The sequence below is a fragment of the Lepus europaeus genome, chromosome 2 (genome assembly GCF_033115175.1).
Source record: "Lepus europaeus isolate LE1 chromosome 2, mLepTim1.pri, whole genome shotgun sequence".
Lineage (NCBI taxonomy): Eukaryota > Metazoa > Chordata > Mammalia > Lagomorpha > Leporidae > Lepus > Lepus europaeus.
The window spans coordinates 79,303,516-79,318,521 of record NC_084828.1 but is presented as its reverse complement, the minus strand read 5'-3'; the positions used below and the strand labels follow the sequence as shown (position 1 = coordinate 79,318,521).

Sequence of the window (15,006 nt, the reverse complement as noted above, 5' to 3'; positions counted from 1 at the left end):
TCATGTCGTGACTGCTCCTCCTGGATCCCAAGTCTGAAGCAGTACAGGGCTCACAGAGCAGAGAGCAACCTGTGCTGTTTGTCCCCGTCAGTCTCCCTACATGTGGAACGGGCTAATCACACTCACCTTACAGCCCGTGGTAAAGGGAAGCAGGTGCCCCTGTGCTAGTGCCCTGACACACGCGCTCAGCATGAGGGTCCTTACGACCGAGAGATGAGTGACGTCATCTCATCTCAGAATAAGCCTCTGGGGACCACACTGACCACTGCGGCTGCTCCAGGAAGCACACTCTTCTTGCTCTGTTCCTCCTCCACAGTCTCTTACCCACCATCACTGGGCCAAAGAGTTGGCAGGGGGCTAAGGCAGAAGAGCGCTCCTCCCACACCCACCCCAGGCCCTTCTGGGGACCTACCTCTTTACCAGCTGGGCAGGGGCTGCCGGCCCCTTCTCTCACACGACCCTTGATCACCCTTCTAGGAGCAGCCTTGTCCCTTTTGGGAACAACTACAGTTGTCTCTGGGAGTGGGGAAGACGCTGGCCTAGAACATCCCGGTGCTACAGGCCTTGTAGCTGTCGCCGCCAACACACACCACGGCCTTCACACACACGCCTTCCTGGGTTCCTGTGGCCACCCCAGGCTAAGACCAACACAGGTGGGGCACTCCAGAGGTGCAGGGAGAGCCAAGGCTGTAGCCCCCTCAGTTCCCTGGGGAAGTACAGGCCCTTGTGTCCCCTCGCACAAAACGAGGTGAGATCCCTGTTCTGGGGATGCTCTCTTGGGGGCTTGCAGTCCTAAACCTTCCAACTCACTCTCACTAGGAGGAGGCCACTTGGGCTTCCGCAGAACATGGCCGAGGGCCAGATGCAGACAGTGTCAGGGTCCCCACTGCATCCCCTGGCTTGGCACAGCCCCTAGCATGGGACAGGCAAGGGCTGCGCCCACCGGACTCTGAGGGCAGGGTGTAGGGGGAGGGGCACGTTCCACTCACATGGGGCGTGGAACATGACGAGGACAGAGGCGTGCTCCTTCACAAACTGGTCAAAGTCTTCATCGGTCAGGTGATAAACGGAACCACCCTCATCTGCCCAGGGAGTCTCGGGGACCTGGGGCTGTGGCGGCTGTGGACTGGAAGACCAAAAACAGGCAGAGCTCAGAGCAGGCCCCTTCCACGATCCAGCCCCCTGGACAACCGAGTCCCCGCTGGCGTGGCCTCTGACAAATCAGACAACGGCCTGGAGGAGGAGCGCTGGGGCAGGTGGTGGGGCCCCTCCCACCTCCACTGAGGCCCTCTGGGCCCCAGGGCAGAGTGGCCCCATCCCTCTAGGCAACTCAAGAAATGGGGAGCTTGGGGCCTCAGAAGCTTTCTCAACCTACAGAAGCCCCGGCAAGGAGTGACTTTCCGCCGAGCTCACTGCTCAGTTTAGCGCTGCCCGAGGCAGAGGAGGGAGGGAGGGGCTAACAGAGGGCAGGTGCGCATGTGCGTGGGCTGCGGCGGTAGACAGTGTCCACGCTACCCCACCACATGACCCGGCCAATCCACCCCAGAGGCTGACAACATACAGCTCTCCCTGGCCCCAAATCAGCCTGATCACTCCTCAGGTGGGCAACCCGGGGCAGTGGCTACGTGGCCCTCTGAGGGGCCTGTCGCTGCAGCCCACAGCCAGGAACAGGTGCATGTGTCCCCTGCCGTCACCCATGGCAGGCTCCCAGGTACCCTCTCTTGCCCAGGACCAGAGAGCTTTTGCCAGAGCAGCATAATTGCTGCTTGGAGGACACCCTTTGGGATGACAAATGGGAGAAGACAGCCATTGTTTCTTGCCTTTGAGAGTCTAGGTAGAAAAAACTGGAGGTGCCAGCAGCCAGGGCTGAAAAATCCATGAGCGAGCAGCGTGGCTGACACAATGGGAGCTGCCCTTCCCCCCACGCCCACCCCCAGCAGAGGCCTGAGTTTTCATGTCACCTTCAGTGAGCCCAGTCAGCTTGTGCCCCAGCCTTCCTGGTCCCAGGAAATGCAAGGTGGCAGGGACAGGGTGAGCCACTCCCAGCCTTCCGCATCCAAAGTCAGATGGGACCACTGGCAAGATGGAGCTTTGGATTGAGTCTCTAGGCAGACAACATCATGAACGCGGCACTCCTATGCTCGGGCTTCAAACACTGACCCCTCCACACACAACCAAGCCCACCTCAGGGAATTCATCTCCACCATGCACCTGCGTGCGCACACAGTTATCTGCATTCCACAGGTACTGCAGATTGTCATGCTAAAGACACAGCAGCCCAGTGCTGGTCAGTGGAGAGGGTTGGCTTGGGGAACCTGCAGTCCACCCACATCGGGCACCCTGACTAGAACAGCATCTACACTCCCCCCACTAGTCCACCCCAGAGGCCAAGAACAAACAGGTCTCCCAGAGCCCAGTGCAACTTGCTTATTCCTCAGCTGCTCCACCTGGTGTGGCTGCCTGACTTCCTAGAAGCCGGTCTCCACAGTGCACAGCCAGGTGCCTTTGTCCCACACTGTCACCAACAGGAGGCTCCCAGGTGCCCTCCCTTGTCCAGGACCAGAGGGCTCAGACACCGAAGGGGACAGGCGACCACTTGCTAACTTCTGTATAAAATGGCGAGAGATAAAGTATACGTATGCACTTTTGCTTGTATCTGCATAAAGATCCACTTTAAGAGCACACAAGAAACTCACAGTCCTTACCTCTAGGAGTGGGAAGGAGACAGGAAGGAGGAAACAGGTGGAAGTGAGACTTTTCCAAGTCTACTTTTAAGTATCTTTTAAAAAAATGTGTTTTGAATGATGTGTCATCAAATTCAAAAATTAAAATAAAATTTTAGAATCCAGCCAGGGCGTAAACCGAGGATGGAGAAGCTGCCGCTCAGCAGGAGTGCCTGAGAAACTTCTAGTTAACATGGGAAGGGAACACGTGCTAGCACCGCTAAAATAACAGCACAGGAGCTAAAATAAAAAGTATGAACCTACAGGAGCAAAAAGAACAGGAAAGAAAAGCAGAAGACAGAAAAAGAGGTCAGTGCAATTTTAGAAGCTAGAAAACTAACTTGGGGAAACAGAGGGCAGAAACCCAAGGCGCTGGGTCAGGGCAGCAGTGTAGGGACCACGACCACGCTCAGGTACAAAGACAAGGCTCCAAGGCACCCAGAGGAGCCACCCCTGGCAGCCGGGTTGCAGCTGGAGCTGCAAACACGAGGCTTCCCTGAAAATTGGATGCTCAGCCCCCAGGCCCCAGGAAGCAGCCCTGTCCCATCCTGGGGACCACCGGGAGCTGACCACAGGTGTCCACAAGGTGGGGCGCAGGCTGAGAGGATGTGTTGGGAAGAGAGGGACAGCCAGGGAGTCTGAGCCGCATTCACTGAGCGGGGCTTTTCCCTGTCTGCCTCCTGCCATTTAGAGAACCTGGGCCTCTTATCTCTTCATCCCCTGCTCCTCACTCACAACAGACACCCAAAAAATGCCTGCTGAATAAACGACCAGAAGAGAGAAAAACAGCCAAAGGAACTGGAGGCGTTTACTTTGGCGAGGTCACGTTGGCTGTCTTCAAATATCAGACTGCATCAAGAAGAGAAATGGAGGTTTCTTTTCCATGGTCCTGACAAGGAGAAGCCACGGCGACGAGGGGAAGCTCCTAGCCCAGCATGGGGAAGGACACTCTATCCACAGCAGGTGACCTGGGAGTCAGAGACCTGGGTCTTGCTGAGGAGCTCTGTACAACCACACCTGACACAGAACTTCTAGAACACAGTGCACTTTGTGGCTCTAGGCAGATGACGGGTGCCAGACATTCTGTGAGTTTATAAAGTGTTACCCAATGTGCCTGTTGGTTCATAATCTACAACATAGGGACCAAACACACCCGGGTGACCTCAAAACGAGGCAAACGGGATTGAGGAAATGCACACACTCAGAGGCACTGCTGGAGCAGCTTAGGGGGCTTTTCTGTGCCTTTCCAGTCCTGTGGCTGATTCACCTGCACTGTGGTGTGGGAACCGTCGCTACCCTGCACCCTCTAGGACCAGGAGGGCCCCACGCCAGCTCCTCATCCAACAGAGGTACATTTGCAGTGCAGGAAGCCTCAGGGCTGTGGATTCAGCTTGCTTCTGGCTGGCACAAAAGCACGCAGGCAGGGGCCTGGTGTTGTGGCACAGTGGGTAAAAACCGCTACCTGTGATCCCAGCATCCCATATGGATGACAGTTCAAAACCTGGCTGTTCCACTTCTGATTCAGCTCACTGCTAATGCACCTGGGAGAGTGGTAGAGATGGCCCAGGTACTTGGGCTCCTGCCACCCATGTAGGAGACCCAGACGAAGCTCCTACCACCCGGCTTTAGCCTGGCCCAACTCTGGGGAGTGAACCAGCATATGGAAGATCTCTCTGTGTCTCCCTTTCTCTCTCTGTAATTCTGCCTTTCAAATAAATAAATAAACTTTTTTTTTTAAAAGCACAAAGGCAGAAATGGGTGGGTAGGCCAAAATGGACTGCCATCAGCATCTGTCCAATATCCTGACCAGCCCCATCCACCAGTGTGAGATCTGCACAGCCATCAGAGGCACCAAGGGCACAAGTGCCAAGGTCAGTGTCTACTCCAGAGCCCCAGGACCTCAGACTCCAGGACTGCCTCTCCAGCCCGCCCCCAGAGCCCCACACCTCAGACTCCAGGACTGCCTCCCCAGCCCACCCTCAGACCCCCCACACCTCAGACACCAGCACTGCCTCTCCAGCCCACCCCCAGAGCCCCCACATCTCAGACACCAGGACTGCCTCCCCAGCCCGCCCCCAGAACCCCCACACCTCAGACACCAGGACTGCCTCCCCAGCCCGCCCCCAGAGCCCCCACACCTCAGACACCAGGACTGCCTCCCAGCCCACCCCCAGAGAACCCACACCTCAGACTCCAGAACTGCCTCCCCAGCCCACCCCCAGAACCCCCAGACCTCAGACTCCAGGACTATTTCCCAGCCCACCCCCAGAGCCCCCAGACCTCAGACACCAGGACTATCTCCCAGCCCACCCCCAGAACCCCCAGACCTCAGACTCCAGGACTATCTCCCAGCCCACCCCCAGAACCCCCAGACCTCAGACTCCAGGATTGCCTCCCCAGCTCACCCCAGAGTCATTTGCTGGAATTAGCCAGGTGGCATTCACAGCATCCTTCTATACTTGCCTACACATAAGCCCTGAACAGCCAAGGGCCAAGAGAGACAGCCAGGGCAGCAGGAAAGTTGAGTTCACTGCTACCCACCATGATTTGGTGGAAAGCTGGCAAAGACTGAGAACACATGGGACAGGGGAAAACCACCCGCAGAGCGGGCCATGTGTAGGAGAGAAATCTGGACGGAAATTCACCAAAATATCACAACGAGTTATCTCTGGGAAATGGGCGGGGGACTTCTTGTTTAACTACACTTTTGAGTTTTTCCTAGGATAAACATATGTTCCTTGAATATTCTTAAGATCAGAAAAAGATTTTTTTTTTTTTTTAAAGAGAGAAGCCAATTGGCAGTAGGGACGCTGTTGGCTCTTGCTGGGCGTGGGATCAGGGAGCTCCTGGTGTCCTTTATCAGGTCTCCTCACTGCCCCTGCCCCACTGGGGGCATGGCTGCAGCCATGAGGCTAACCTAGAGGGCTCCTGGGTGGGGGTCCTTCCCCGCAGGTCCCTATCACCCTCTCAGCCTGAAGGCAATGGATGAAGCAGTGGCTACTAACCAGGGCTCCATCCCCAGGAGGTGAGGCGAGAGGACGGAGAGGAGCCAGCCCAGGGCAGCCCTCAGCAGGCAGCCTTGGGGCCCAGGCAGGCCACGGCAGAGCCCAAGGGGTAGCCGGGTAGGGGCCCAGGGCAGCAGGTGCCAGTGGGAAGGTAATAATCTGTCTGAGAAACCCCACAGATGTGCTCCCCTCCTCTAGGGAGAGCAGGCAATTCCCAAGGATTTTTTTTTCTTTAAACCAAGCCTCATCCTCCAGAAAGATATGAAGGTGTTTTGAAACCAGAAAAGGTTAGAGCAGGGGAGGGAAGCAGACAGATTTTATGCTCTGGTGACAAATGAGATTGCTACTTGTTGAAGCTTCTCCCAAAGCCGAGCCAGGTACGTCTGGCTGCAGGGGAAGACATGCTCTTTATCGTTGTTATCAAAGGAGAAAGGGAAACAGGGAAGTGAAAGCCCAGGTTAAGACAATGAGTGCATGACAATGAGGCATGGCCTTCCCAGGCTGGGGCTGAAAACCATGCTGCAGTCAATGGGCATGGAGACGTGCGGAAAAAGACGCCACGCAAACCTGGTGTTAGCCCTGGCGCTTCATCTGCTGGGCCCCCCGGAGGGCAGCAGAACGGAAGACAGAGATTTGCAGCCCTCAGAAACCACACAGTTTGTGTCCAGAGTGTGTGTGTGTGTTTTAAGTACAAAATTCACCTTTCTTTCCCATTCTGAAAATACACATTTTCAACCTCTGTGTTCTGGGATAATAACTTCTTCAACTCTGTGGTTTGCACACCATGTCCCAAGGACAATGGCATCCATATGCTGGTGACCTGGGGTGAGAGGCTCTGAGCAGAGCCACGGAGGCTGTGCTGGCTGCAGGGAGCTGTGAGAGTGCAGAATTTGCCTCTGGGCGCAGTCCTGGCTGCATGACCTCCGGCAAGTGACTGCATCGCATTGCCTCAGTTTCCTTGTTCACAAAGGCAGGATGGCCAGAGCTTCCTTAAAGCACCATGATGAACATTAAATGAGAACCCACCCAAGGCACTCGGAACAGCGTCAGCCACAAAGCAGAGGTCACAAAACATCAGCTGCTCTTAATCTAAGACCTAATCCAAGGACGCGAGCCAGCGGGGACTGGTGAGCACCATGCAGGGTGAGTTCAGCTGGGCATCCTGGGGGCTGCTCTGTGAGGGCTGGGAAGCTGCTGAGAGGTGGAAGTGGGCAAGGAGGGGCAGGGCCAGGGCAGCAGGCTGGCAGGGTTGGGGCCCCGGGGAGCAGGGGGAAGGCGGCAGAGGGGTTTGGTGCCCCCTGGATCTGATTGCAGGCTGCTGCCAGGCGGGGTCTGTGGGGAGGGGAGGGGGGATACGGCACTCGGCAGCTCTGCAGCATTAGAACATTTCTCAGCCGCTGCACGGCACCTGATTCAGGGCTGTGTGTGAAATCAGTGTTCAATGGACAATCCTATTTTCAGAGGGCCCTGCAGTGGGACCTCTCTCAAACATGATACCCTGGGTGAGAAACACCTCTGTCAGATAGGCAGGGGAGGGGGAGAGAGGCTGCCAGAGGGATGTGGGAAGATTCCAGAAAGCCTCTGATAGGCTGAGGCGGGCCCAGCACATCAGCACTCCAGCCAGGGTCTGATCGTCCCAGGCCCAAGGCACACCAAATCCTCATGGCTCCTGCTACGCACACCGGCCCGGACTCAGCCCAGGGATGGACGTGCAGGCAGCTCTCCCTTCCTCATCCTCTTTCCCCAACTCCCAGCACAGCCTTGCCCCCAGGCGGATGCCCCTCCCTCGGCACACACCCGTGGATGCCAATGTCCGACTTACTTCTTCAGCCACTCCACAATGTCCTCGGCTGTGGCCCCGTAGTTATCGTACTGGAACAGGAACTGCCCTTTCCTGTGAAGTGTGGAGACAGAACGTGGGCTCAGCCGGGGATGCAAGTGCCAGCAGGGAGGGCGGGTGCTTCCGAGGGTGGACAGGGAACTTACTCAAAGTAGCAGATGGTCGGGTAGCCCCGCACGCCGTAATCCTCCTTGATGTTTTCAAATTCAGAGGGGTAGACGTTCATCCCAGCCAGGACCTGAGAGGAAAGGAAGAGCAACCTGTCCTCCGTGTGTCCTGTGGACATCCCACTGTGACCCCTCACTGCCAAAAAACCGTGTTAGGGTTAAAACTTGGCTGGTGCATAGCCAGGTATGGCAGAGGCAGCGAGAGTCATGGCCAAGAGAGCTTGGGCAAAACCAGACAAGCGGCTGCGCTCTGCCTGGCTGCTCCCTCTGGACTGTCCAGGAGCAAAGCAAAAGTCTGAAGGCTCAGGGAGAGACACAGCCGTACCACCAAGCTCTGGCAAGGCGGGGAGTGCGGCCGCTGCCCCCCAAGTGCACCTTATGCCTTTTCATGCCGCTGCACTCTGCTCTGCTCCTCACTGATGTGACCAGGGTGCTCTCAGACGCCCCTCAGCCTCGGCACAATGCCCTTGGATGTCGCCCTGGACACTCTGTGCCCGCCTGGGCTCAGTGCGTGATGCTATCAGACCTCACAGCTCAGACATGGCCAGGGAGACTGTGTGGCTCTCCTCCCCCTGCCAGGCCTCGCTGTGCCTCCCCAGCTCTTTCCTGTTTGCGAGCGTCACCTTCCAGCAGTCCACACACACAGCGCCCCTGAATCGGAGGGGAGGAGTTGGCACAGAACAGGGTCCCCTAGGAGTCCTCCCCTGCTGAGGCAGGTCACGGCTCCTGGGCTCGGAGCGGGCAGCAGAAAGGGGGATGTGGAGTCTGTCCTCACAGGTGCACGCGGCCAGAGGGGCCCGCAATAGGCAAGGGGCTGCTGGAAGCAGAGCGGCACAGAAGCCAGGGGATGGGAAGTTCAAAGCGTCAGGAGCAGCTCCAGCAGCTGAGAAGAAAGCAGAGGCTGTGGCTGCTGGCCAGCACATAAGGACGCGCAGTGGGAGATAAAGGAGAGTGCCTTCAGTGTACACTGAACTGGGTCCAGCAGACTGTGCCCACCTCCAGGTCCCAGGAGCGTGGGCAAGTCGTCACCCCCACAGAGGGTGCTCGCTGGGAAGACATGGGCTGGGAGGCGACCACAAGGCTCTGAAGAGAGGTGCGTACCCCTGGGGTGTCCGTGTCCGAGCTGTCAGCACAAACCCAGTGCTCAGGAACCATCACATTCCTTGTTTCCTACCGAGTCCTCCTGCAGATGGGAGTCCCTGTGCCTCCAGCCTCTGCGTCCCCAGAAGCAGCTGAGCCATCTCTCCAACAGCCTTAAAGCACCTAGCACAATGCCCGGCACACAACAGGCACTCAGTAAGTGCTTGCTGCATCATCATTTCTTTCTCCCAGCCCATTTGGGGATGCTGCAAAGAAAGCAGGCAGAATATGCCTGAAATAGAACTTACTAGAAGCCCTGGAACCCTCTAATAGCCTCTCTGCTCATTTCCCAGACGGATTCAGCCTGTTCCAGTAACATTCATCTACTTTAGAGTTCTTTCTCCTAATTGATCTCCCTAATGTCAGTGCACATTCACCACAAGATTAATTGTCCGCATCCTCTCTTTCATTACATCACTTCCCTGCACAAAACCTTCCAATTCCGTTGAACACAGGCTAAAAAATCCAACTTACAGCCCATACGGTCCCCATCTCATTTTTAAATCCTGCTCTCTTACAAAACCCTTCACTCTACACCTGCTAGTGTCTCGATTCTCGAGTCCCCCAGGAATGAGGCAGCCTGAGACTTCTGCATAGCAAGGAGGCTGGACCGCCTCCTGCCTTCTCAGCGCAGCAGCGGCACCGGCCCGTGGCCGCAGCTCTGGTGCCCTGATGCCCCGCTTTGGACAGGTCTTCCCCCTGCAGTCTCAGGGGCCTCTCTGAAGCTCACCCTCCGCAGCTGCAGCACCTTGCACACTGGTGGTGAGGACGGGTGTGATAAGCCACGTCCGGGATCTGTAACGCCTGAGGTGCGGGAACTGGCTTCATTACTGGGGCTGAGATGCTCTGCAGCTCTGGCCATGTTTCTGTGCAAGCACTCTTCCTTCCCAGCCCTGCTGGGTGCCCTGCAGGTCTCCCCCTTGCCAAGGGTGCCCACTCCCACCTCCTGCCACCACCAAGACTCAGCCATCAAATTCCACCGCCCTGGCAGTCTTTCCAATGCTCCCTTGCCTGGGGTGAATGTGTGATTCTCTGAGTTTCTGTAGCACTTTTGTGTCATTTGGGGGGCATTTACGAGTGAACGAGATGAGTATTTTTTTTTTTTAACAACTATGTACAAACATTTTAAGGAGCTGGAGTTTGTGGAGCTGGAGGAGGCACACACCTGGTCTCAGAATAAGGTGAAGATAAGTCCGCAGCCCTTGACCTTGAGCAGGTGTGCTCAGGGCTCTGCAGCTGGCGTGACATGTTCACACCCAGCCCTCATGCCGGGATGGCAGCTCCATGGTGTGGGCAGCATGTGAGCCTGTGCTCAGGGGAGAATGAGGTTTCAACAGATGCTCTGGGATGGGGAGATGCGGGCAAGACAGACAAGATGTGGCCCAAGCAATGAAGAGCATCTCCTACTAGCTGGACTGCAGCATGGATGTGCGAGAAGGGAGAAGGCTGAGCAAGGCAGCTGGGGCTGCTGCGGAAAAGGCCTTCCACGTCCGGGAGATGAGGACTTCACTCAGGAGGTGATGGGGTGGGGGGTGGGGGTGCCCAGGTGGCTGCATCATTTTTTTTTTTTTAAAGATTGAAGGCCAGCGCCACGGCTCAATAGGCTAATCCTCCGCCTGCGGCACCAGTACATTGGGTTCTAGTCCCGGTCGGGGCACTGGATTCTGTCCCAGCTGCTCCTCTTCCAGTCCAGCTCTCTGCTATGGCCCGGGAGTGCAGCAGAGGATGGCCCAAGTGCTTGGGGCCTGCACCCGCATGGGAGACCAGGAGAAGCACCTGGCTCCTGGCTTCGGATCAGCACGGTGTGCTGGCCGCAGCAGCCATTGGAGGGTGAACCAATGGTAAAGGAAGACCTTTCTCCCTGTCTCTCACTGCCCACTCTGCCTGTCAAAAAAAAAAAAAAATTATTTATTTATTTGAAGGCAGAGTTACAGAGAGGTAAAGGGAGGAGAGAGAGAGGGAGAGAGAGAGAGAGGAAGAGAGTCTTCCATCTGCTGGTTCACCCCCTAAATGGCCGCAACAGTGGAGCTGTGCCTATCCAAAGCCAGGAGCCAGGAGCTTCTTCCAGGTCTCCCACATGGGTATAGGGGACCAAGCACTTGGGCCATCCTCTACTGCTTTCCCAGGCCATAGCAGAGAGCTGGATCAGAAGTAGAGCAGCCGGACTTGAACCAGTGCCCATATGGGAAGTCAGCACTGCAGGCAGTGGCTTTACTGGCTACGCCACAGCACTGACTCCCAGCTGCATCTTTGTAAGCAGTTGTCCATGGGTATGGGGGCGGGGGGCATGTAGGGAATGAGTTCCAGCACTCTGCAGATGCCAAAACCTGTCGCTGCATCTGCATAGAACCTACACACATTCTGCAGGAGGCCTTAAGCTATCTGAGATACTTACAATATCTACTACAAACGAGGTCAATGCTATGTAAAAATCATCATTAACGCTGTACTGTTTGGGGAAATCGTGACCAAAAAAGTCTGCATACGTTCAGTACAGATGCATTTTCTTATGAATGTTTTGGATCTGTAGCCCATGGAGTCCACATGGAGTCCGTGAATGGGGATGGCTGGCTGTAGACAGGCAGAACTGGAGAGAGAAAGCCACAGGTGAGGGAGATGAGCTGGAAGCCTCTGACAGCCGGAGGTCCATGTGGCCAGCCGGAGCCTGGCCAGTACAGCGGGCAGGAGAGGCATGAAGGGCAGGCATGCAGGAGATGTTTGGAGATGGAGGGTGGGGGAGCAGCCGGCCATGGCGCCTGCCATCTATTCCAGACGTGCTGTCCTGGGGACTCTTGGGGGAAGTCCAAACAAAAGTCAGGCAGGCTGCCCCACATGCAGTCTGGAGCTGAGGAGAATGGCTCAGGCCACCCGGAGCTACGTTTTGCTGACGCTGCAGCCATGGTAAGATCACAGAAGGCCACACTGAAACGCGACAAGGAGAGGATGCGCCAGGCCTGTGCTCCAGCATGCTACCAAGAAAGCCAGCAGGGCCTCGCAAGCACACCCATGAGCAGGCAGGAGACACAGCAAGTACAAGGCCGGCGGGGCTCAGCCCCCGATCTGTGAAGTTTCCACACCCAGCCTGTTTGCTCCTCCCAACAAACCAGTGAGGTGGGCAGGGCTGGCTTTACCAACCCCATTTCACAGATGGGGAAATGGAGGCTCCAGGAAGATCCTGCCCAAGATCTCTCAGCCCGTTAGCAAGAGCCAGCACCAGAGCCTGGTCTGCACACAGCCATCACCACAATGGCCCCATTTCATGGTGTCTGCACCCAGACTGGACCATCACAGCTGAGGGTAACCAGAGGCCGGGCAAAGTGCAGTGTGGACGTCAATAACGAGGAGGCAGGTGGGAGAAGGGCTCGCTCTGATAGCTGCTGCTGACGAGGCTGTCAATGAGCAAGAGATGGGACAGATGCCCATGAGTCACCAGACGTCAATGACAGAAAAAATAAAAAAAAAGAGGCAGATGCAAGTTTGGAAAATGCCAAAGGCTGTGCATCCCTGCCCCGGCCTGGCTGCCTTATTCTGAATGACATCATCTGGTTGGATGCCTCCCGAGAGACCTCAGAGAGGAAGATTTCTGACCCTTGCCACAGACACAGCCAGCCAGGGAGAGCTTAGAGATGACAGACAGGGAGCGGGCAGGACGGCAGCAGTGGGGAGGGGAGAGCTTTTGCCTTCTGGGGAACAGCAGTCCACCTGGGGGTCCCACCTCTGTTCTGTGTGTGGAAACAGAAAGCACCGACACCCTTGGCCACCCCACCCATCTTGCCCTGTCCCTGGCTTCTGGGGAGCTGCTGCGGCTGCACCGTGAGCCCTAGGTCCCAGAGAGTGGCCTCCTGCAGCAGGTGGAGCCTACAGTGGCCGGGGCCCTTCCCCTTTTCTGTGGCTGGAAAATGGTTAGAATGTTTTAAAGGATGCTTTCCCAAGAAACTAAAGGGAAAACAGAACAGAGCAACCCCAAGCAAGAAAAAACACAAGCAAACAAATAGAAGTTCACACAACACAGATGCTAGGCTAAGGTTGCTGGTACCTGGCCACAGCTGAGCTGGCCCCATTCACAGCCACATATCCAGTAAGTCTCACCGCCACACACACACTCACCCTCACACACACCTCTTCTGGGATCGGTGCCTTCTGTATTTCTAGATCTGTGCTCAGGCAGATGACGTAGATCCAGGTAGTTTTTGGTTAATCTTGTCAAAAAGCCTTATACAGAGCCAAGGCTATGGGGGAAGGTCCCGAGACAGCCTTTCCACCATGTCTCTGTCCTCAGGAACAAAGGCTCTAAATTCCCTTAAAAGCAGGGATCTTCAGGGCCAGTGCTGTGGCGCAGTGGGTAAAGACACTGTCTGCGGCACTGGCATCCCATGTGGGCACTGGTTTAAGTCCCAGCTGCTCCACTTCTGATCCAGCTCCCTGCTAATGTGCCTAGGAAAGCAACAGAGGATGGTCCAAGTGCTTGGGCCCCTGCACCTATGTGGGAGACCCGGAAGAAGCTCCTAGCTTCGGCCTGGCCTAGCCCTGACCATTGTGGAGTGAACCACCAGATGGAAGATTTTTATTTCCCTCTTCCCCTCCTACCCCCTTGTAATTCTGGCTTGTAATAAAATAAATATATTTTTTTAAAAAGCAAGGAATTTCTCTAAATTAAAGTATGCCCAGGAGTGATAAGCCACACATCCATGCATTCATCAGTGTGTCCTGGAGACCAGCCATGAGCTTGCCCAGCGAAGTGCTGAAGAAACAGACAGGAATCACGGGTCTGACGCTGTGGCATAGTAGGCTAAGCCTCCATCTGCAGCACCAGCATCCCATATGGGCCCCAGTTCATGTCTTGGCTATTCCTCTTCTGATCCAACTCTCTGCTTATTGCCTGTGAAAACAGTGGAAGATGCCCCAATTGCTTGGGCCCCTGCAACCATGTGGGAGACCTGGATGATGCTCCTGGCTCTGGCTGGGCTCAGCTCCAGCCATAGCAGCCATTTGGGGAGTGAACCAGCAGATGGAAGGCTTTTCTCTCTGCCTCTTCCTCTATCTGTAATTCTACCTCGCAAATAAGTAAATAAAATATTTTTTTAAAAAAGAAGAAACAGACAGGAATTGAATACAGCTCCTGTGCCCAGGAAACTCACACATCACAATTAGGTTGAGATGGTGAACAAAAGCAGAGTGAGATGGACCTGGCCACACATGACAGGGACAAGCTCTGGGGGAGGCTGGGGATGGACCAAGACAAGCACGGGACGGGCATCACGTCCTCTTCTGGTGGATGGGGCTGGCTGGGACGGTCCTGATCTCCTGGGGCTGAAGCTGTTTCCTTCTCGTAGCTGCATGCGTCGGGAGTGCAGGGCAGGCAGGACGCTGTGGGTCAGTAAGTCTTTTCTACAGGCTAAATAATCTTAAAATACACGATCTACTGGGGCACCAAAATGTGAAGCGAAACTCCTCCAGAGTGATGTGTGGGTGCCCCGAGGCCAGGCATCTCCAAGACAAGTCACTAAAAAGTCATCAGTGAGAATCGAGCAGGACCTCAGCGTCACCCCAATAAGTGCTGTCTCTCTGCCACTCAGCTAGCAGGGCAGACTCCGTGCCCAGGTGCTGCCACGTCAAGCTTTAAAGTCGACGTTGCGTTAATCACTGCTGTATCTGATTCATAAAGATCACAATGCAGTGTCAAGACCTCAGATCCCCATTCAGGGGGCGCTGGCCAGGCCCACGGAAAAGCCTCCTCCTAATGATACCCTTAGAAAAGGTGCAGGGTTTCCCCAGGCTCCCTAGGGACCCAGCAGCTGTTTTCCAGCTGCCACCAAAACACAACCCCTCTGCTACTCAGGGCAGAAGCAAATCCAAAGCAGGTTCTCAAAGAGATACTTGCACACGTATGTTCACAGCAGTGCCATGCACAAGAGCCTGGGACAACCCAAATGTCTATCCACAGATGAACGGGAAAGGAAAGACAATACGATGGAATATTACTTAGCCCCAAAGCAGGAAATCCTACCACCTGCTACAAGGAGGAGCCCTGAGTGTTCTGCTAAACAAAACAAGCTGGTCGCAGAAGGATAAATGCTGGATGGTTCCATACACACGGCGGATGCAAAATGGTCAGAGGATGGAAACAGAAA

The 15,006-nt window shown here is 55.6% G+C and overlaps 1 protein-coding gene across 1 annotated transcript in view; it reads right to left on the bottom strand.

Annotated features, from left to right (window-relative positions):
* Nucleotides 1-15,006, bottom strand: part of PDIA5 (protein disulfide isomerase family A member 5) — a 91,053-nt gene that overhangs the window by 24,190 nt on the left and 51,857 nt on the right. Inside the window, exons 9-11 of the mRNA XM_062208894.1 lie at nucleotides 7,715-7,806; nucleotides 7,551-7,622; nucleotides 990-1,126 (exon numbers count right to left, since the gene is read on the bottom strand). Of these exons, the coding sequence (XP_062064878.1) occupies nucleotides 990-1,126; nucleotides 7,551-7,622; nucleotides 7,715-7,806 (301 nt within the window). The remainder of the gene's footprint in view (nucleotides 1-989; nucleotides 1,127-7,550; nucleotides 7,623-7,714; nucleotides 7,807-15,006) is intronic.